Below are 24,756 nucleotides of genomic sequence, written 5' to 3'. Positions count from 1 at the left end.
TTTGCTCTCGTTTTTGTTTTATGTGTGGCCGTTAATAACTGTGAGTTTGCTGTCATTTTTACTGTTCCAATTTTTGATCTTCTTTTTCTTAGGTAACTCCCTTTAACATTTCATATAATAAGGTCTTGGTGATGATGAGCTTCTTCAACTTGACCTTATCTGAGAAGCACTTTATCTTCCCTTCCATTCTAAATGATAGCTCTGCTGGATACAGTAATCTTGGATGTAGGTCCTTGCGTTTAATCTTGGTAATGTAATTATGATGTGCCTTGTTGTGTTCCTCCTTGGGTCCAGCTTCTTTGGGACTCTCTGAGCTTCCTGGACTTCCCAGAAGTCTATTTCCTTTGCCAGATCGGGGAAGTTCTCCATTATTTGTTCAAATAAGTTTTCAATTTTTTGTTCTTCCTCTTCTCCTTCTGGCACCCCTTTAATTCGGATGTTGGAATGTTTCAAGATGTCCTGGAGGTTCCTAAGCCTCTCCTCATTTTTCCAAGTTCTTGATTCTTCATTCTTTTCTGGTTGGATGTTTCTTTCTTCCTTCTGGTCCATACCATTGATTTGAGTCCCAGTTTCCTTCTCATCACTATTGGTTCCCTGTACATTTTCCTCTGTTTCTCTTAGCATAGGCTTCATTTTTTCATCTGTTTTTCTAACAGATTCAACCAAGTCTGTGAGCATATTGATAACCAGTGCTTTGAACTGTGCATCCGATAGGTTGGCTATCTCTTCGTCGCTTAGTTGTATTTTTTCAGGAGCTTTGAAGTGTTCTGTCATTTGGGCCATTTTTTTTTTTTGTTTGTCTTGGCGCGTCTGTTACTTTAAGGGGCGGAGCCTTAGGTGTTCACCGGGGCGGGGTAATGCTGGTCGCTGAGCTGTGATGCTGTACGTGGGGGAGGGGCCGAGTGGGAGCAATGGCGCCCGCCTCACTCTCCTCCGGATTTCAATCTTCCACTCCGATACCCACAATCAAACTGGGCCACTCTGGTGCTGGTTCCCGAGTAAGTGGGCCTGTGCACACTCTAGGCCCCTGTGGGTCTCTCCAACAACCTCTCCTGTGAGGCTGGGAGTCTCTCCTGTCGCCCCAACCCCCAGGGGCGCTTTCAATCAGAGGTTTGAGGCTTTATTTCCCCGAGCTGGAGCCCTGGGTTGCGCAGCGGTCTGCTTCGCTGCCCGCCGTTGGTCAGGTTTATCTGTGGGCGAATGTGGTGCCGCAAGGTGCTACCCGCCACTCTGCCTGCCCCACTCTCCGCCACTCTGAGTCCGGCCCTCTGGGTTTATCTGTGCAAATGTGGGACCGCAGGGTCTGCTAGTGCTCGGACTGCCTGCGCCATTTGTCCCACACTCCGCCAGTCTCAGTCCCGCCACAGCCACGCGAGTCCTCTCCACCCCGGTGCCCGTCTCCGCCCCTCCTACCAGTCTGGATGAATGATTATTTTCTGTTTCCTTGGTGTCAGTCCCCCTTGCTGTTCGATTCTCTGTCAGTTCTGGTTGTGCGAGGAGGCGCAGTGTGTCTACCTACGCCGCCATCTTGGTTCCCCCGTCCCTAGTTTCTTGATGCCTGGCTCCTGGTCCCAGTTGCTCTGCCTTCCTACTTCCCACCCAATGGCTAGGCCCATGACACTTGCTCTCAAATCTGTCACATGTCAAATGCCTGCCATTTGAGCCCTAGCAAGTTAGGTAGACTTAACTTTGATACTCATAATGTCCTAATTCCTGCTTTTCAAATGATTCTCTATGGATACTCTCATTACTTTATGTTGCCTTCTTCTATGTAATATTTGTTTTCCTTGTAGCCTAGATCTGACTTCTAGATTTATGTCTCCGTGGGCCAGTTCCCAGTGGATGAGTCATGACCACCCACACCCAGACCTGTGCTTACTTGAGACTCACATTGCCATATCTAAGCCTGATCATTCTATTTCAGGGTACAGTGGAGAAAGCCTTGGAGTCAGACAGACCTGGGCTCAAATCTAAGCTGTGCTATTTATTAGTTATGCCATATTGCTAACTCAGCCTCTAAGAACAAGACAGCTAAGCTGTTCTGAGAAGTCAGAGAGGTTAAATGTGTAAAACATCAAGCATAGAGGCTGAACAGTATTTGTTAATTTCCTTCTCTTCCTCCTGCTGCCTCTCCTGAATTGTGCAGCTTCCTTAGATAAACAGTTTGGTCAAGAAAGCAAATATATTTCTCTGCAAAACTTTTTCAAATACCTATAATATCTGTTCTACTGGACATTCTTTTCAACTGTAGAATTCATTAAAATCAATTGAAAACCAGCAAAAATAAAACTTAATTAAAGAAAGAGTCACAGTGTATGTGCTAGCAATTGGCAGAAGAGAGAGAAGGGATTCTATTATTGATACTGTAAGCCAATATTACCATGTTTGGCAGTGTGAAAAGAATGTCTGTGTCTTTCCTCCACAGTATTTAAAATAAAACTTCTTAAACTTGATGGTATCTCATATCCCTATGAGAATCTATTGAATGTTATTACGTGTTATAGACCACCTCCACAAAAATATGTACATATTCACCATTACATTTTATGTGCTTCTCTCTTGTTAGGTTAAGAACTCCTGACCTCGAACACAGGAGCATATACTAGCTCAGAACTGAAAACCATGGGAGTTTAATGTAACAGAGAGAAGATGGGATATGGTTTTGGAAGACCTAGAATTGACTCTTCTCACTCTGATATTTAATAGATATCCAAGCTTAAGCCCATCCTGTAACCTTTCAATTATTACTTCTTATCTATAATTTGATGGATCATCATCCTTATCTACTTATGGGGTTGTTCGAATCAAATCAGAAAAGGTAAAAGACAAAAGAATATTGTTAATTGTAAATGACTTTGTAATTATTAACATTCCCTGGAAAACTACTGAATTTATAAACACAGGAACAAGACTGAAAAAAACCAAATTATTGAAACACATGGGATAAATAATACCAGACAATTCACAATATATGAAGAACCAAAATAACAAAATTAACAGTTTTTAACCTACTCCTATATACTTTGAATGGCAAAATAATCACGGCCGAAGCACTTCTGTACCTTTTTAAAGGAATCTAGAGAAACTCCAAATCCACGTCTCTCTCTGGGATTGAAAAATTTAGATATTTTGAATGGAAATCAAATCCAAAAGGAAAAGAGATGTATAATCTCCTATTTCTCTCTCCACCCTCGAAACATTGCTATGAAAAAAACCCATCTTGAGATGGAAAAAGTTATGCTGATTTAATGTTCTTTCAAGGGACACAGAAGACAAAGCCTTCTTTGTGACAACAAGCATCCTTCTATTTTAGCCCAAGTCTAACATACGCTTCAGAAGCCCTTCTTTTAAAACTTTAGAGAGAAAAAATATTTAAAGCATTAAAATAGGCTATGAATTTGACTGAATATTCTAACCACAATGCCATACATCTAAAATGGCAGATATCTATGCCAGCGGAGTAAGTTTATTTCCTTATCCTGATTCCTCTTCCAGACCTAAGGCTAAGAATTATCACCAGAAACAACTCTGTCATCATAATAGATAGTAATACTACCCATATTCCCTTGACTAGCTGCTCCAAATAACAACGCTATTGAAATAATACTAGATTTAAAGAAAAGTTGTAAAGATAGTACAGATAGTTGTATATCATTCACCCAACTTCCTCTAATGTTAATTTCCCATATAACCATGGTATACTCATCAAAACTAAAAATTAACAGTGCTATAATATTATTAACTTACCTATAGAATTTATCCTCTAATTTTTATAATAATGTCCTTTTTCTGTTCCAGGGTCCAATCCTTATATGTGCTTCCCTTGTCTCCTTAGCCTCCTCCAATATGACAGTTTTTCAGTCTTTCCTTGTCTTTTATGATCTTGAAGCTTTTGAAGAGTACTGGTTAGATATTTTGTAAAATGTTCCTCAGTTGGAGTTTCTGTGATGTCCTGTCACAATCAGACTGAGGTTATAAATTGGGGGGAAGGCTATCACAGGGCAATGTGCACTTCTCATTGCATCTTATTAGGAACTACGTGAGAGCCATGTGACTAATTACTGATGATACGTTGATCACTCCAGTGATACTTGTTCATGCTAGGAATCTGTGTGTGTGGTAACTAAACTTAGCATGGTTATCATGTTTATTTGGAAAATAAGTAGAGGTTCAGCCACTCAATTAATAAACCCTGGGACCTACTGAAAGCAGTCTAGTCAGATGGGTGTTTATTTGAGTCTGTTTCTGCCATTTACTAGTTGTCTGTTTGGGGGAAAATTACTCAAATCTCAGTTTCTTCATTTGTAAAATTATACCATTTCAATCAGTTGTTATTTTATCCTTACAAGGTAGCTTATATAAAGCACTTAGCCTGGCACATAGTTAATATTCAATAAATGTTAATGCTGTTTAGTCTAAGGTAGATAGTGGTAGTAATAATGTTAGTAGTATTGGCCAAGTTGTGTGGCATTTTCATCTTAGAAGTCAAACTACAAATCAGAAAAAACACTATGTGTTTATAAGATTTTTAAGTATAGTAAAATGTCCTTTCAGGTAGATAGCTAACTAGAGATTAAATTTGTGGTTTCTTTCTTCTTTAGCAAGAGAAGTTTATAATTGCTTTGCCATTTGGGCAGTGATAGAAAATAACCTTGAAGTAGATCACCTAACTGGGTGAAGAATCATTTAAGTTAGGTTTCCCTTAAGTATGTAAGTATATAGTAAACAGGCCCCACTGTCCTTAGAGAAGACTTTAGCAAGAACTTTTGCGTTGGGGAAAAGGGGGGATTCTATAAAATGTCCTCAACCAGTACTCTTGGAGCTGGCTTACACACTGGGATGTGGCTGTATGTATAACCTGAACAAGATGATTATTAAGATCTATAACTTTGGAGCCCCAGTTTAGAGCATTTTTGAAAGAACTGGCACTAAGGGAGTGGGTTCATCCTCCCTCAAAATATTGTAGCTGCCAACAACTCTGGACCAATAAAACCTTCATTAGAATATTCAGCAAGCATCATGGATCAGGTTTTTCAGGGCCAGGCCTCAGCCCAGCAATTCCATGAAGGAGTGACAAACGACAGAATCAGTGAACTGATCAGAGTCACATTCCCTTAATATTTAGCATGAGAGGAGGATTGACTCCTAGAGTTATTGAAAATTAGTAATTAATTGGTGGAGAATAGGTTGCCTCAAAAGGAGGACACTGGATTTATGCTACTGAAGTATATGAATGTCAGAGTAATTAATGAAAAAGAAATAGGTATGCCTATATTTAAACCCTGTTTGTAGAAAAGTTTGTCAGTTATATAAGCTTTCAACTTCCCCATATCTATTATATTTGCTACTCCAATAGGCCTCTCTATAAAAATGAATAGTTTTTAAAACTCAAAAAATAAAGAGCCTTTGGATTTATTTTTAGCAACAGAAGAAGAACACAGGTGTGGGGACACTGCTTGACATTTAGCAGCAAGGCTTATGGGGAAATAAAAATGCCATAGGATACAGTGGCAGGAGCAACTACTGACACATAGGAAAGCAGATTCAATTCCTGGAGCCTACAACAAAGGAAGACTAGTAAGCATAGGGAGAGGGTACGGGCCTGAGAAGGCACCCTGGGACTGAGCAAATCCCTAAATTCAACTTAGAAATGCAAACTACCTTTAGATTTGTATGTATGTATTAATGCAAAAATCACAAACTTTGTAGAGAATTATGCACAGAAACACTGCTCTCATGGGGCACATCACCATTCTCACTATTCTCCATTCTCTCAATATTCTATCCATTCTTGCTATTACTGCTGTAATTTTGGCCCTCACCAGTTTCCATTCTGTCTCTAATCTCCCCCAATTTTCATCCAGCCATTCTACTACTGCTAGAATACGGCGCTGACCTTTCTTCTGCTTAGAAACTGCTTCGTGAATAAAATCCAAGTCATTTGTCTGGCCCTTAGGCCCTCTGTGACCCAGCTCCAGCAGGATTTGCCAAATTTATCTCCTCTGCCGCCACTCCTCTTCCATCTTACATCCTGTGTAAGCACATCTCTGAGACCTTAATCTTGCTGTTTCCTGTTCTGTAACCACTTTTCCCACTTCTGTCTAAATCCTTTCCTTTCATCAAAACTGAGGTCAAAACCTATCCTCCTCAATGAAATCATCTCTGATTTTTCCAGCTATAAGTGATATCTCCCAGTTTCCTAATCCCCTTAACATTTTATCTTTATGTTTTATGATGTGGGTCAGTTTTTATTTTGTGCCATATATACACACTAATATATATATTAATATTTTTTCTTAGACCAGAAGCTCTTTGGTCTTCCCATGGTCCTATTCATTTTGTATTTCCTACAAGGTCTATTAAAGTATCCTCCACAAAATTTGTTGAACAAATATACACCTTGGTACCAAATACTGCACTTGTATGAACTTGGTTATTTGTGCTATCAGTATATGCATAACTGCAGATTTGGGGGAGACTCTCGGAAGAAGCATCATGTTTTGATATTGTCAATAACAAAACTTTTACTTTAAGATAGTTCTATTAAAAATTTAAAACTGACATTAGAAGTGGCTCAGTAAAAATAAAACAAGTAGAAGAGTCTGCAACATGGTTTTAGGGAAAGTAATATGTTTGATCAACAGTAACTATATCAAGTCACTAAGACATGTTAATGTTCACCAAAGGTCACCAAGAGCTAGGGGGTAAAAGGTATTTTTTTCATTCATTTTACTAAAGCTGATATCTATTTAATCAGAAGACCAAGAGGGCAGATCATGAGCTGTATTGAATGAAGGATTTAAGACAGAAATGCATTGATAAACACACAGAACTTTCCAAACTATAATTATTTACATTTAAACTTCAGTGTATTCAGTGCCTTTTTCTGAACAAGCCCCTGTCTGGCCATTTATTAACATTAAAATTTTAGTCTAATTTGTTTTACTATAAACTTAACACAATACTTGGCATAATGTACTTAAAATAGCTCCCAAGACATGAACCATTTGGCACTGTACAAACATTTATTGAAACACATGGATCATGATAGGACAGACGCTGAGATCAATTGCCTGCTTTTGATCAACATGACTACCTTTTAAATATCTACCTTCAAGGAAAAACTTATTAAAGTGTACCAAAAAAAGGTAATTTAAACTGGAGATTGATGTAATTGCAAGAATAATAACAGAGATATAGAATAAAGTTATTTTAAAATAAAATTAAAACTATGAAAGTTTGTTCTGTTCTCCTCTAAAATAGCACCAAAAAAATGCTAGTTAAGATTTATTGACTTTGGTATACCATGTATATGCAACTGTCTACCAGACATCTCTATCTGAATGTCCCACAGTCATTTTAGAACGAACATGTCTGAAATCTAACATCATCATCATCTCATCCCTCCAACTTGCTTATCTACCTATATTCTTTATCCAGTTAATGGAATAACTCATGTGCCCAAGTCAGAAAGAAATATGGGAGTTATTTCTCTGTCTCTCCCTTTTTCTACACACACATCAACTACCTAGTCTTGTCGATTTTATCTTCCAAATATTTCTTACAGTGATTCTCTGCTCTCCAGATGCCAATGTCAATGTTTCCCATTCCCAATGCCAATGTCAATGCAGATCAGGCCTTTAATCTCTCTTGCTTGGATTGCTATATAGCCTTCTCACTGGTCTCCTTGCCTGAGTTCACTCTCTATATCCACCCAACTTCTGATAGAGTAATTCTTCTAAAAGCAAATCTGATGTCACTCCTTATTCAGTATTCTTCACTGGATAAAATAATTTGCATGGCATAGCAGGTCCTTTATGGTCTGCCCCTATTTATTCTTCACTCATTCACTTTGTTCATTCTTCAAGTATGTACTGAGTCTGCTTTGTGCCAGGCACTGTTCTAGGTGTTAGAAATACAACAGTAAACAGACAAAAGTCTCATCTCTTAGCATTCGCCACTCTCCTTCAACCCTTCCTCTCCACCATTACCAAGTATCCCTTGCCTTCTAGAAATAGCGAGCTATTTGCAATCTACTAAAGATGCCTCATTCTTTCATACAAACTTCTACTCATCCTTCAAGTCTCAATTTAGATGCAACTTCCTCTCTCAAGACCTCCATGAATTGCCCGTGTACTTCATGAATATTCATATTTTGTTTGCATTTCTATTTTTCCTCTGGCAGTAAGTTTCTTGAGCACAGGGATAATATCTTTGGACACATATTGGCAAACACAATGTCTTTATTAAATGAAATGAGTGAATAAAATGACAAAGCTTTCCTCAATTATTAATTATACCAACTGATCAAATAACTTTTTCTTGATCTCTCAAGAATTATAGGCAAAGTGATAAGTAAGAGTTTATACAAGCATCTATTATTCCCAATTATTACACAAGAGATGATTTTCAGAGCCCCATATAAACATGAGCTTTGGAGGTTTTGTCATCTTTCTGCTTGACATTTATTTCAGCATAAGTTAACTTTATGAGTAAAATTTTGCTCTCTGTCCTGGGCACAGTCCCATAATTAAAAGTGCAAAGCAGTAAATATTTCAAAATATACAGTATAGCAACAACCACAGATTTTATGAAAAGGATATTACACCACTACAGAGCTTCTTTGCTATCTTAGAGAGAGATTCTATAATGATGTGCCTTGGATACTAATATACTATGAATACATGTTTTTAATCTCAAATATGTATATAATTTCCTAGATATAAAGTCAGTCCTGACATATTTTAAAAGCTATATTAAGAGACTCAGGCTCTCACTAGGTACAGTACTCTTTGAGAAAAAATGCTATGTGATTTCTTCATTTATTTACTAAACATATGTCCAAATCAGGAAAACATTAAAAATAAATTCCAAAAGCAAAAATAAGAAGATATTATAAACCAATTACATCCCAGTTAAACAGGTTGGAACACCAATGGAGATGTGAGGGGGTGGCCATCTGTCAGCACATAAAGAACTTTGTTTTTACACACAAAGGCATTGCTCAACCCACATCTGGCTCCTGTAGCCAAATTCTAGCCTCACTGGGACAACTCCCACTGAAATATATGGGCATAAAGAACATAGAAATGAATTTTTAAAAAGCCAGTTGTTTGTTCCATGGGCTTTGTTTGATGTATTAGAGAATCAGGACAGAATTGAGTCCACTTCTCTACTTTTATTTATTTTTAAAAAGAGAACAGGGAATTTAAAACAAAAGAATTTGAGTAGGTGTTAGAAGATCAGATTTCTCATCTTGTTGTATAATCTTATAAAATTCACTTAAATTTGCATAGTTTTTTCCCTCCTGATAAGGTCTTCTTCCCATCTCTCTAACTTCCCAAATCATAACTTGGAAGGCACATTATAGTTTCCACCTTCTCTTGAAAGCCTTTCCTTATTACTTTAGCTCATTCCTGTTCTCTTCCCACCCTAAAATTTAGAAATGTAACACTGTTTTGTGTGGGGTTTTAGTAGTTTTTTGTTCTTTAGTCTTGCATAAACTGTACATTTTCTTCACAAGAGCAAAATAATATTGTTTTCATTCCAAAGTTTGTGAGTCACCAATTATACTCCTCATTTTTTAAAATTAAGACAGACTGAACATAGCCCTGGCTGGTGTGGCTCAGTGGACTGAGTGCCGGTCTGCAAACCAAAAGGTTGCTGGTTCAATTGCCAATCAGGGCACATGTCTAGGTTATAGGCCAGGTCCCCATTTGGGGGCGTGTGAGAGGCAACTGATCGATGTATCTCTCATACACGGATGTTTCTCTCCCTCTCTTTCTCCCTCCCTTCCCATCTAAAAGTAAATAAATAAAAATCTTAAAAAAAAAAACAGACTGAACACAAAGAGATGGCAATATAATAGATATTGCAATTGATGATTATCCATTGAAGATCTGATCCTCTGATGTTCTCAGTTTCTACTAAGCTAAAATGGGTTGGTTCTAACCAAGAAGTTATTTATACAGCATGAGCATCACATTGGAGTCAGGATCTGATTACCAGAATACAGCCATAAGAAATTCCTAAATAGTCCGCACCATAGTATCAAAGTTTCTTACAACACTCACTCACTCCACTCAGTATCTGAGATTTTGAAAAAGGCTGCACCAGCATAGTGAATAGGAATACATATCCTAGATCCTGACTGCAAATGTTTCCACACCAATTCTTTTACTCACTGGCTTGTAAGCTAAGCAAATTACATAACTTGCAATATTTTTCCTGTACAAATGAGAATAATAATAGTGTCAACCTGATATGGTTGCTGTGAGAATTAATGAATTACTACATGCAAATGGTTTAGGAAAGTGCGTGGCATGTGTTCAATTAATTTTAGCTATTATTATTATTATTCTAAAATAAAAAATGTCCAATTATAAAAGGTTTAATAGGTTTTTTATGAAAATAATCTAAATTTTTTCTGTTAGAATGAACAATTTCTTCTTTAACCTACCAACAAAAACAAATACCTCAATACCAACTCATAGCCAAGTCTGATTGACTTAATCCTTCTTATTTGTGAACCACCAATACTATTCCTTGCTTTTTTAAAAAATAGATTCAACTCCTAGGAAGTTATAAAGCTGAATCTATGTGCCAGTCACAATGTAAGTGGACACATACACACCCACACTTTTTACAAAAATCCTTTATGTTACATACATTAATTCTACAGATGAAAACACTGAGGTTTAGGGAGATCAAACATCTTAATCAAGGTTGTATAGTTAGTAACTGTCTAAACCAAGATTGGAATCAAAATCTACTAATTTCCGACTCCACTTCCTTTCTACTATACCTCACACTACTTGCCTGAAATATCCTTTCTCCCTTAACACCTACACATAATTTATAGCAGAGCACAGCACAGAGGGGCATTTCCTCACAGTTCACCATATGTTCTTGCCCAAACACATCGTCTACAGCTTCCCCTTTCTGTTCCTCTAGTCTCAGGTCAACTTAACTTCCTTTCTGGTAGTAAGAAATGTAGTGCTTAGCTCCCATGTTGTCCTTCTAAAGACTTCTTTTATGGATAGGCTTAGAAATAAACCGTTTTTCTATCTCTCCAGAAGTACTCAAGGTAAATATGTTTGCAGAATCTTATCCTAATATTAGTAGTGAACATGCCATAGGACACCAGAATGAAAAAATCCCACCTTTTAAAATGGTAAGAAATGTGAACCTTGTAAATATAATTTGTATAGGCATGTTTTGGGGGAATAAAGGAAGCAATGTGAGCAACTACTATGTTCTCAACCTCAAATATCAGAGTGATGAACAGTTTTCTCATTATAAAAGCCATATGGCAAGATGATAAGGACACTGGACTTGGAATTGGAAGATCTAACTTGGAATTCTTTCTCTGCGACTTACAATCTTTGTGACTTAATAACCTACATAAAGAGAGTTGTAGCCCTGGCCAGTGTGGCTCAGTTGGTTAGAGCATCATTCTATAACTGAAATATGGTGGTTCGATTCCTGGTTGGAGCACACGCCTGGGTTGCGGGTTAGATCCCCAGTCTGGGTATGTACAATCCTGGCCCAGGTATGTAGGATCCCCAGTCAAGGAGCATATGGGAGACAGCCAGTCGATATTTCTCACATCATTGTTTCTCTCTGGCCCTCCCTCTCTCCCTTTCTCTCTTTTTAAAAGTGATGAAAAAATGTCTTTGGGTGAGGATAATAAATAAATAAATAGGAGTCATTATGAGGATTACGACAAATAACTATGTAATGTAACAAGCATCATAAATTTATTTTTGTTGCACTTGAAATTATAAATTTCTTAATCAAGTTCACTTCTATATTTTGAAGTACAATATGATGCAGTGTTGTATAATAGTACACTATGATTTATAAAGCATACAAAAAATCGGGGTAGTATAAGGAAACTTCTCTGCCATGGAGCTAAAATTTCCTTAAAAGACGTTCCTTCATTAAGCCAATAATAATCCTTCAAAATTAAAGCAAACTAGAATTTATTCAGTGATATGTGCTAGGAATTTTATATACATTCTACTCACATAACTTCACAACAAGCTTGAGAACAACCCAAGGTACAGAGAAATGAAATCAACTGCCAAAAACACACAGCTCCTAAATTACAGCAAATCTTGGATCCACACCCAGGTTAGACTGATTCTAAAGCTTGTGTTCTTTTCTTTACATAACATTGTCTCTTAGCTTTTTGAATTGGGGTCCACAAATTTCATTTGAATTTTTGTAGACCCCAATTCAAAAAGCTACATGCCTCATCCAAGGTCAAAGAATAATTAATTTCAGTATAGGAGAAGGTAAATTCTCATATTTTGGTGTACTTTTTTACTAGTTTAAGTCATCTCCAAATAACTTACTATTTTAAAGGTAATTTTCAAGCAATTCCTGCTAATCTAGTTTTGGTCCCCAAAATATGCTGGTACATAAGAGTGAAACCAGTCTTTTGCCACTAGTTAAAGAAATTAACATATTATCAAGTTTAAGCCTTAGATGTGCAAAGAAACAGTTCTAGAATTTTGATAAGAGGAAAAATAAATCAAAGAATACAGTTCCTGAAACTCCAATGGTATGTTAATAAACTAGATTGTTTCCACTGGAAACACCTCAAACTTACTGCTTCCAGAAAGAAGATTGCTTCCTCAATAATTTTTGTCCATGAAACTTTGAGAAACTATCACAAAGCGAAATTCATGACCCAGGTGCTTCTAAAGAACTAAATCTGTAAACTAGAAGCTTTGTAATCATGACATTAAATATAATATAATATATAAAATGAAAGAATAAAAGTATATGCAGTATTTTGTAAGTCTTCCTCTTTATTTAAACCAGTCTGGTGCTTGAGAGCAGGAGCCTTATTTTCCTTGATCATATAAAATTAACTTCAGTCCGCTGCTGCTTACCTGTTGCAGAGTATGCTCAGGGCTCCATGTGGATTACATTTGCATGGCAGACAGAGCCCAGAAGTGTGATTCAGGTAGAAGCCCTCCTTGCAGGTTTCACAGTGAAGCCCCTGATAACTTGGCTTACACTCACACTGCCCTGTGGTCTGGTTGCAGCGATTCACATCCACGCTTCCAATCACAGAGCAATTACATGCATATGCTGCAAAAGAGAGAAGGAAAGAGACATTATTGACTAAGATTTAATGTTTTCTTAATAAAATGAACTCTATTTTTCTTAAGTATTCATGACAACTTTGTAAGGATGGGTAAAATATATTCTAGTTCAAATTTACTTTCTACCTTACTTAGTTTATTTAAATTGGGAAACATATACAGTAAAGTACATGAAACTATGTATCATTCATAATTATAAAACATTCTCACTTTCATTCTGGTACTCTTCATCCTCTAGCTCCTTGACCCTACAATTCTATGTGTGAGGGTCTGTGTATTATTAGTTTTTCTGGATTGGAAATCTCTAAAAGCAAGGCCTATGTTTGTCTACATGGCACTAGGAGCAAGTGGGAAATGACAACGTGTTAAATAATAAATAAACCCATTGTATAGCTGCAAAAGCCTAAGGTTCAGATGGTTAGCTGTGGTAACTTACATAGATCAGACAAGACTGTGCCTCAGCTGAAAGCATAAGTTAGTATGTTCTTCCCAGGAAGAAATAAATGGAGCATTGAAACTTTAAGGTGAAGAAATAGTAAGTTAAGTCCCAGATGAGAAAGTTTACTAGATCATCCTAATCAATGGATAAAACCAATCACAATTTGAATGTCTTTTCCAAATTAAAATGTTTAGAAAATAAACATTTTATTTTCTTTATTTTTTATATCACTTCCCCAGATTCCACATTCACATTACTCACATTATGGAGGCTTTCCCTACCTGGATGTGTATTCAGGGGGATATAGGTACATTTTCATTCTAACTGAAAAAATCAGGAAGAAAAGCTAATAAAACAAAGTCTCCTAAATCATTTGGATGCCCCCTCATTATCAAATTGTGAGTGTGTGTGTGTAACTTAAATGACTATTCAGACCTAGAAAATTATAATATAAAATAGGGCACAGGGTACTGGACATTAAGTTCCTAATTTCTTTAAAAAAAGAAGAGGGATGGCAGGGGGAAAGAGTCTGACTTGGATGACTTCCATGCCCATTCCAGCTACATATTTGATGATTAGGATCCAGCCTTCAATTTTTCTCTCCTTCCTCCTGCTGGCCTTCCATGTCAGTGAAAAGCCAGGCAGGAAAAAGGAAAGAACCCCAGCTGCTGCCAGCCCCAGCTGAGACAGCTGACTGAGGAAGAGGTTAGGAGGTTACCAGTGGAGATGTGGCCCTCGGACCGTGTTGGTGATGCTCAGCCTGCCTCGTTTCTTGGGGCTTATACTAAAAGCAGCTTCTGATGAGATCTTATGGTCCCACAATCACTGGAGGATGAAATTCATTCTCCTCTCGTAAAATCACTTAGGAAATGGAAAGCAGGGTTTCTGCAATATGTTCTGCAATATATTTCTGCAAAATATTCTGCAATAAACATTTTCTTTAGATACATTTCAAACAATTCTTTAGATGAAAATATTTAGAAGTCCTTGGCTTTGGACTTATAATGCAGGTACATTTAAAGTCTAGTTAAGATTTAGTTTGTGCTATTATTTTTACTCATTTTATCAGGAAAAAAAGCATTTTCAGCATAGGTTGACAGAGTATTAACATAGGACTCCACAAACATTTGCAAACACTTGCAGTTAAAATCAACTGCAGATAAAACAAAACCTTGCACATATTGTATAGGAAGAGCCCCATTCCAAAATAGTCATGAACTTAGGTTTGAAAAGCCCAGAAAAATCTATGATACAAATTATACTTCTGGATAAGGCACTATGTAAAATGGCATTATTCTGATAAAAGTTTAGCTTGAAAAAAATAATATTTAATGTAATTTTTGATGATTTCTTAAAAGTTACTAGATAACTGCAAATCCAGAGTCTTAAAAGGAAAGTTTTAATGGAGTTTGTTTCTCTATTCTAGAAAATAAACCTGTAAATTATTTTATGGCGTCACAAGCATCTTATTCATACAAGGCAAAACAAAGGATTCCATAAATGTATTCCCACTTGGTCAACTCTATACCAACTCTATACCTCCTAAATTTCTTCAGTTCCTAATCTTTGGTGTCAGCTTATCTCCCTGCTCCTCTCACCTCTTCTAATTTGTAAATTTACCAAATGAATAAATATATTGTATGTGGATGTGTCAAATATGGGTATTATTTTATATATGTGTCAAAACCCAGAAAAGTTCAGATTTCTTCACCCCAAAACATCAGAAAGGAATCAGCTTCCCATCTCAATCATTATTCTTATTTTTATTGGGCCATGTAAGCATGACATTTCCGTGACAGAGTTACACGCTTTCACATTATTTCTACTGTGTGTGTGTGTTTATGTGTGTGTGGTTTTTATAAATGAGGAAGCCATGTTTAGTGGTCTGTAAACCTGCCAATGAGAACTTGATGGCAAGACCTTCACTCCACCAAAAATGACCAGAATGCTTAAAATAACATTTTTCTGGTCCCAAAATCTGGGACCAGCCATATAGAAAAGTAACTTGGCTGGGCCTAGAAGTTGGGTGGGGTGGAGTCTCTGGGGGTCTCCAAGGCAGGTCAAACAGTGTTAGCCAGGTTGATGGAGTCTCAGAAATGGCACCAGCTTGCCAGCTCTGTGTGGGGAGGGTTTAGAAAAGGGACAAGGGCCTCTGCTCACCTTGATGCCACACACTTCCGATTCTCCTTATATAACACTGGTGCCTTTCAGTTGCTACCTGGATCCTGCAGCTCAGAGGGAGTGATTCAGTGTGTGGGTTCTTTAAGAGGAACTGTTTGGGGCTCCAGCAGTTTCTTCCATCGACTCAATCCCCACTGGTTTTTGCAGCCAGAAGTTGTGGGCACTTATCTTCCTGGCACTGGAACCCTGGGCTGGGGGGCCTGGTGTGGGGCTGGGACTCCTTGCTCCCTAGATAGCCCTTCTGAATTTTCACGCACCACACGTGAGTGAGGGACCAGCCTGTTCTGCATCTGCGCCCCTCCTACCAGTCTGGATGGATGTGGTTTCTTTAATTCTGTAGTTGTCAGACTTCCATTCAATTCGATTTCTGCTGGTTCTGAGTGATGGTTGTTCCATATTTTAGTTGTAATTTTGATGTGGTTGTATGAAGAGGTGAGCCATGTCTGCCTATGCCATCATCTTGACCAGAATCCCATTAGTTATTTCTGTGAAACTAATTCAAACTCTTCGTTATCCCCTGAACATATTCTTTCTAGTCCCATCTCTGACCATTTGTTCATTCTGTTCCTCTTGAAATATTCTCTCCTCTCCATATATTGAAACCTATCCCCTACTTCAAGAATCTGCTGAAACCTACTCCTTTATAAACTCTAACTCTATTGCCTTTCGTGTGAATCCATAACATCTACTACTTATAACTTAAATGACAATAATTTGCAGAGGCAAAAAAGTGAAGCAGTCAGTGATGAACAAGGGCAGCAGAGGCAGACAGCTGAAGTTTAAATCAAGCTCTTTCACTTACTAATTTTATGACCTCAAGCAAGATAGATAACCTTGTACTTTTCCCATATGTAAAAAGGGCATAATATAGTGCCTATAATACTTAGCCCCAACAAATAAGCTGAAAGTACTTTGGAGTACTACAAATATTAACACAATCACTGGTGGAAAGGGATACCTAATAAAATAACATAAACACAATTCATATGTCAAGTTCATAGGCCACACAGCTTTACACCCTATGGACAAGATCTATTCAATAAAAGCCTAGGATTAGATTTATTACCATGGCAGTTTCGAAACTGTTTGAAAATAGAAATATAAAGGCCCAAAGAAAAGACAATTAAATTCATGTTTTTCTCTGAGATTTTGAACTTATGGGATAATTTTGATATAAAGGTATCCAAAGTAATCATTGCATTTAAAGTTACAGGCCATCTGACTAGAAAATAAAATTGTCTCCTACATATGTCTGGCTCTACACATTACCAATATGGGTTCCCAGAAATACAATGACAAAAACAGAAAGGTTTAGGACGTGGTTTCAGAGAGGATGAAAAAAGAGTATTTATTGGTATTAATCATCCCAACAACAGTGCGGTGAATGGCAAATATTTCAGCAAGACAGACCAGTCTAGTGCTAGGAAGGGGGCTGATGTATCAAAACAAAAATACACTATCATGTTAACATTCCTCTCCAAATTAATCAAAGGAAAAGAGGCAAAGCCAAGCCCAGGAACATGTGTATCTTTCCTGTTTGGAGAACAGAATCCAAGGCCCTATTCCAGTGATCGACCTCAAATGAAATGACTCCAGTTAAATAAATAGAATGAGCAACAGTAATAAATGTAAAGCACCATTTAGTTGTGTCAGGAAACTTGTTAGCTTGTATTTAGAGTAAAATCTAAGAGCCTTCACAGTTCTTGACATTCATATGGTACCAGATAGAAGTTAATGCAGAAACAATGCAATTTCCTAAGAAGCTGGCAAAATGAAAAGAAAGAAAATTCCGACTACAAGCAGCAGTGGGAAGGACCTATAGCCAAAGAAAAGAAATGAAGTGCTGATTTTTTAATGAGGTAGAATCATAGGCACCACAAATCATAGAGCAGCACAAAGGAGTCTGCAACATGACTAATGGGTAGTAATGGGAATGAAACAGTATGAACAGGACACGAAAAGGTAATCACTGACAAAGTCTGAATAAAATGCCAGAAGCTCATTTGGTTGCCTAAGAGTTAATGTGGACTAAATTCTGTCATTTCAGTAGTAGGTTTCCTTTCAATGCCCTATAATTCTTAGCAAACTGCAAGGAAATAGAAAAGAATGTTGATGTTAGAAAGTAAATGTCAGCAGAGAGACTGCAACCTTTGGCAATGTTTTTTCTTTTTGTTTGGCTTCTGAAGACCAATGAAACACAGTGATTTGAACCCTGAAGAAGAATAAGAAACTAGAATCTGGTGCCAAACTGTTTGAAAATAGACATATAAAGGCCCAAAGAAAAGACAATAAATTTCTGTTTGTGGGATGAGTTTGATGTAAAAGTAGCCAAAGTAATCTTTACATTCAAATCAAACACTGCAGTCCTGACTGGTGTGGCTCAATGGGTTAGGCATCATCCCGCAAACCAAAAGGCCGCCAGTTTGAATCCTGGTCAGGGCACTTGTCTGGGTTGCAGGAGCACAAGAGGCAATTGTTAGATGTTTCTTTCCCTCCCTTTCTCCCTCCCTTCCCCACTCTGTGAAAATAAATAAATAAAATCTATAAATCAAATACTGCACTTTTTCAAACATTCCCTACCAAGAAATGAAAATTTTCAGCACTTAAAAAAGAATAGAGTAATTTTGTTTAGAAGTCTCATAAATCCCCCCACCCACCCCGCGCACAAACACCTGCCCTGGTAAGAGATTATCTCCTGGTACATACTAAAGACCTTTAGGGACCTTTCATACATCTGGTAGGCTTCTCTCTGTGTCTAGCTATTAAACCCTCTTATGTCCCTGCTCAGTAAAAAGTCCATTATATCTGTAGCAAATATTAATTGCATTTTAGTATTTGCAGTTACTTTGATGAGAATAAGTTGATTTTAGTAAAATATTAACTGTGATAGTATGTCCTCATTAATGTGTCCTTGATCTCTCTGTACCTCTTTCTGGAGTCTTTTCTGGGTGTTGTAATTAACTATGATGTCTGGAGACTCAAGCAGTTTGGTACAATAGTGTGTTAGTCTTTTGCAGATAAGAATGAACCATAAATGAAGGAAAGGAAAAATTTGAATAATAAAATGAAAAAATTGTATCCTCAGTCAATTCATGATGCAAATCTTATTGAACAAATAAATGTAAATTGATGACAGCATTGTTGCTGAACTAAAATGATTATAAGTATTGCATAGATACTGGAAAAATACTCATAAATATAACTAACACAGACCACTCATAAGAATCTAGATCAGGAATATAGCCTGGAATTCTATCTATAGCCTCTTGCAAAATTGTGGAAATACCTTAGCAAAATTCATTTTCTAACTTTTTCATTCCTTCAATAGTTATTTCACTCTTGCCACAGCCAGTCTGGCTCAGTTGGTTGGAGCATCATCTTGTAAACCAAAAGGTCATGGGTTTGACTCTGGTCAGGGCACATGCCTGGGTTGCAGGTTTGGTCCCCAGTCCGGGCACATGCAAGAGGCAACCAATCATCCTATTCCAAAACGTTTCATTCTTCCCCATATTCAGAAGACATACAAAATGTATAATATTGATGGCATCTTCTGTTCAATCACAAAGTAGCAAAAACTAGAAGATATGTATTTAAATGTATTAGGCTCAGTTCTTAATTTTACAACCAAATTCAAAACATTAAAAATTCATTACTGCCTTGGTGAGTGTGGCTAAATTGATTGGGCATCATCCCTCAAAACAAAAGGTCACTGGTTCAATTCTCAGTCAGGGCACATGCCTGGGTTTCAGGCCAAGTCCCCAGTTGGGGGGCACATGAGAAACAACCAATTGATGAATCTCTCACACATCAATGTTTCTCTCCCTCTCTTTCTCCCTCCCTTCCCCCTCACTCTAAAAATAAATAAATAAATAAATTTTAAAAAGAGAGTAGCAATATTTAATTCAAATCTCTGCCTGTACATCAGTAGAACAAAAAATAACAATTATCTTGTCTTGGCTAAGGCCTATTTTCCTAAGTGTATGGTATCTTTATTTCAAATATATACTTTTTATTAGGTCCACATTTCTTTTTGTAGGTTTAGAGTAAAGGAATCTCCGAAAGGCCTCATTCTAGGGAAAAGGAATTATCAATACAGAGTTTTTATTTTTGTAAAAGGTCTTAGTCTAGCATAACACTGATACTCAAATTACATTTCACATTTCTGTTATGCCAGGGCAAGGTCACAGATCTTTACAAAGCTGGGGAACTTAATATTAAAGCTAATGAGTTTCTTGAGTTAAACCAGACTTTGTAGAAATGTGGAAACTTTTAAAACCACTACTTTTAAAGAAAAGCTTTAAGCTTTACCTTTTGAAATAAAAATATATCCACTAAAATCTCCAATCACAATTCACTACTGCAAAACATTCCTTCTACTTTATGAGAGACACATGAAAAGAGGGAATAACATGACACAGGTTTTATAGAAATTTTTCTGTCTCGCACTTAAGGACCATGTTGTGAGTGCTTGTCCTTGGCTCACTGCCAGTTTTCCACAATTCAGAAACAATTCATTTAATTAATGAGACAAGATGACAAGCTCTGGGTAAGGTTACAACTAGCTTTGCTACTAACAGTAACACAGTTATCAAACGAGTTCTACGTGTATATCAAACATCACACTAAAAACGTCATGCATGCAGTCTCCTTTAGTCTTCACCACAGTCCTGTGAGGTAAGAACCTGGAATGAGGAAATGAGTCTTAGGTCAAACAAATCACACAGCCAGTCAGTACTGGAGAACAGAACAGAACCCGAACTAAGTAAGTCTGAAGTCCACATCCTTTCACCATGAGAATCTTCTGCCTATGCAAATGAGTAGAAAAAACACTAGACAGACCCAGCACACCTGAAACCCAGAATTTGCTGCTAATTAACCAGCACTGTGGCCTTCAATAAGTCTAATTGTGTCTCAATCTATAAAATGTGGATGATTCTTGCCATCTGTCTAAATGAAATACTTAGGTATAAATGTAACATAATATGTGTATGATCTTTATGCTAAAACACTCCAAAACACTGATGAAAGAAACCAAAAAGACCTTCGTGGAGAGACAGACTGTAACAATTAGATCTATAGATTCAATGAACCCTATGCCTGGGTTCAAAATCCCAGCAGGACTTTTTTGGTAGTCACAAGCTGACTCCAAAACAAATGTGAAAAAGCAAAGAAACTTGAATAGCCTAAAAATAACAAAGTTGGAGGATTCTCCATAACTGATTTCAAGACTTACTATAAAGCTGTAGTAATGAAGCCAATGCGTGATTGGTAAAATAACAGACACAATGGTTAATGGAACAGAACAGAGAGTGCAAGAAGAGACACTCACAAATATCATTAACTAATTTTTGACAAGAAGCAAAGGTAATTCAACGGAGAAATGATACTATTTTTCAATAAACGGCACTGAAACAATTACATATCCATATGCAAAAAAATGAACCTCAACCTAACTTCACACCTTGTACAAATATTAACTCAAAATAGATCATAGCCCCATATGTAAAATGAAAGCTATAACACCTCTAGAAGAAAACACAGGAGAAAATATGATTGACCTTGGGTCAAACAAAGAACTTTTATATGCAATTCATAAAAGAAAAATTTATAAATTGGACTTTACTAAAATAAAATTTTGCTACTACTAAGAGAACATAAACACAGCCACTGACTGGGAGACTATTCTCAACTTACATTTTTGTCAAAGACTTGTATAAAGAATATACAAAAAGCTCTCAAAACTCAACAATAAGAAAATGCAATTTAAAAATGGGGGAAAGGTCTGAACACACACTTCACCAAAGAAAAAGTATGTATGAAAAATAAACACTTGAAAAGATGCTCAAATCTTTTATTAGGAAAATGCAAGTTAAACCATAATTGCATACTACTACACGCCTAACAGAATGACTACATTTTTTAAAAACCAGCAATAGCAAGTTTTTGGAAAAGGATGCTGAGCAACTAGACTCTTACATGTTGCTGATAGGAAATGCGTGGAAACCAATCTGGCAGTTTCTTATAAAGTTAAATTTATGCCTACCATTATGACCCAGCGATTTCACTCTGGGGTATCTACTAAAGGGAGATGAAAACTTATGTTCACACATAAGTGTTAGTAAATGTTTACAGCACTTCTATTCATAATCACTAAAGGTTGGAAATAACCTCCTTCAACTAATGAATCAAACTGTGGTTTATTCTTTTTATATCGCATATTAATATAGTTTTCATATCAGAATGTTTCTGATTTATTAAATTGATCTGTCTATACTTGTACAATATTTAAAATTTTAATAACTGCAGCTTTATCATGTATTTCACTAATGTATTACTCTTCTTTACATGTTCTTTTAGTTGTTCATAGTTATGTTCCCATCAGAACTTTGTTGCCACATTTCCTCCAGAAAAGATCCTATTGTAATTTCCCCAATAATTCCACTAATTCTGAAGTTAATGTGTCAAGAACTGGTAGCTTTATAATGTTCAATTTTCCCATCTATATGCACTGATACGCTTCTCTACCTATTCAGTCTTCTTTTATATCTCTCAGTGAAATTTCATAACTAAAAATTACATCTATATAACTTCCATACATACCTTGGTGAGATTATCTCTAACCTCTTCATCATTAGTAGTAATGGTTAAAACTATGATCTTTTTTTTCCCATTATCTCTTCTAGTTAGTATTAGTTAGTAATACTTATTAACTTAGATTTCTTGGTATAGTCATTTTGATGAACTTTCTTTTCATTTCTAACGTTTTTTCCCTTGATTCTTCTGAGTAAGACTTCTATTTTTAAGTTACACAGAGTGAGTTCCACTGAAGGTCATGTCTTACCTGGCTAATGACAATAGATACAAGTCTCAGTTCTTCTCAACCACAACAGTTTGTTGGTAAAATAGAACAAAACCATTTCACACCACTGCTCATCTTAATCCCTAGGTCAGCCTTATGTTAACTGTAATAAAAGTAATTACATTTACTATTACCTACCATGTCTCAACCTTTGTCAGACATTTGACTTGCATGAACATTTAGCTTCACCGCAACCTTGCAATGGTTGTTTATGAATAGGAAAACTAGAACTTCAAGAAGCTAGGTACTTGCCCAACACCACAGAGTTACAGTAAGTGGTTGAGACAGCACTCAAACCCCAGGTTTATCTAACTCCAATGCCGTTCCTCATTCCACCTCACCACAGAGCTTTCTTCCTTTACTCATTCCACCTCACCACAGAGCTTTCTTCCTTTAAAAGAGGGGACGGAAAGAAGGGGCAAAACAAAACAAAAAAAAGAAAAAGAAAAAATTTTACCTAGTAATATTAAATGCAATTGTTTTTGTTTGTTTTGGTTGGAGTTTTTCTGTTTTCCTTGTAAGCAAGTAACATCAACTGGAATGATTAACAAACTGTAGGGTGAGGGAGAAAGTGTTGCTCAAGATACAAAAAATTTCTCAACTGGAGAGTGAGAACACCCTACATTTGCTTTTGGCTGATTAGTCTTAATATGTTGTTCAGAGCCAAAGACACATGCTCATGATTTAATATTTGGGATCTGTTTATTTAAATGCATTTTCATAGCTAAAATACTACTAATTAGTATTCCCAATAGCTCTATAAATTCTGGATATGAACTGTGCTAAACTGCCAAACTGCAACAGGAACCTAGGCAAAAATTTTTGTGTGTGTCACTCTTTTTTCATTTCTTTGCATTTTTTTATACTTTAAAAAACAACCTAAAAGTTGATTGGTTACTTTTTGAAAGGGCATTTTATTTTGTCAGGTCCCACCTATCAAATTTAGGATACAAAGAATTAACTGTGCACCTGAAACTAATACAAAATTATATGGATGGTAAACTGTAATTGAAAAATGAAATCAAAAAAATAATTAACCAAATACTGTCTATATGGCTTTAAATACAAACTATTCTATGAAACTTTGAAGCTAATGAGCTTTTTTGTTTACAGCATTTTTCAAGTCCCCTTGAGTTCAAAGGGAGATGGGGGTAGGGAGAAATAGAGAAAAGTGAATTCAAACAACTTAAAATCTGGCTCCAAGCCACAATAGAAAGAGATCAATCTTTGAGGTCAAGGTACTTGGGTTTAAATACTAAAACCATTGTTTATAAGCTCTATGATCTTAAACTTCACACCCTCTGTGGAAAGACTTTTAATAAAATAATGTCTCACATATTTTCAATTAATTTTAGCTATTATAATATTCTAAAAATATAGACTGTCCAACTCCATATAATTGGGATAATGAAACCTAACTTTGGAGGGTGTTCTAAAAATTAGAGGAAACAAGGCAAAGAAAATACCTAGGACAAGACATTCTCTTTCCCTATTCTAACTTTTTATTATAAGCAATCTTTCGAGCAAGCAGCATCCTTAAATGTTACTACAGACTGAAAAAATTGAAAACTAAAAGGGATCATTAGAGATTTCTGAATGCATGCAAAGAAAAATTACCCTCAATAAATTCATTACTGCCTTAATTTTATAGCAATAGAACAGAAAAAAAATGTAAGAAAAAGAACTTCAGTTTCAAGTATGTACTGCTGATCACTTCTGAGGTTGGGACTAGATTTGCCTTAGTGTCTCTGTTTACAGTGCATAGCTGAGCAACTTAAAGGCTAGAATGTATTTGCTCATTGTAATACTTGGAAAATTAATTCAAAGAAAAGGAGTGCATAGAGAGCAAGAGAAAAGGTCAATTTAAAAATACCATCCTAAGGTACCCAGTGATATAACCTAGAAACTGATTGCTAATTTTCAAAAAAGATAAAGTTGGTCCCACATATTATAGTTTAACTATATTTATTTTTTTTAAGATTTTATTTATTTATTTTTAGAGAAAGGGGAAAGGAGGGAGAAAGAGAGGGAGAGAAACATCAATGTGTGGTTGCCTCTCGTGTGCCCCCAAATGGGGACCTGGCCTGCAACCCAGGCATGTGCCCTTGACTGGGAATCGAACTGACAACCCTCTGGTTTGCAGGCTGGCACTCAATCTG

The 24,756-nt window shown here is 36.6% G+C and overlaps 1 protein-coding gene across 1 annotated transcript in view; it reads right to left on the bottom strand.

Moving 5' to 3' along the window:
* The window catches only part of MEGF9 (multiple EGF like domains 9), a 91,126-nt gene that overhangs the window by 34,567 nt on the left and 31,803 nt on the right, over positions 1-24,756 (bottom strand). Inside the window, exon 2 of the mRNA XM_053921219.2 lies at positions 12,903-13,104. Coding sequence (XP_053777194.1) covers positions 12,903-13,104 — 202 coding nt within the window. The remainder of the gene's footprint in view (positions 1-12,902; positions 13,105-24,756) is intronic.

Source organism: Desmodus rotundus, chromosome 1 (genome assembly GCF_022682495.2).
Source record: "Desmodus rotundus isolate HL8 chromosome 1, HLdesRot8A.1, whole genome shotgun sequence".
NCBI classification, from domain to species: domain Eukaryota; kingdom Metazoa; phylum Chordata; class Mammalia; order Chiroptera; family Phyllostomidae; genus Desmodus; species Desmodus rotundus.
Note: the sequence above shows the minus strand (reverse complement) of the source record. Positions and strands in the feature narration are given on the sequence as shown.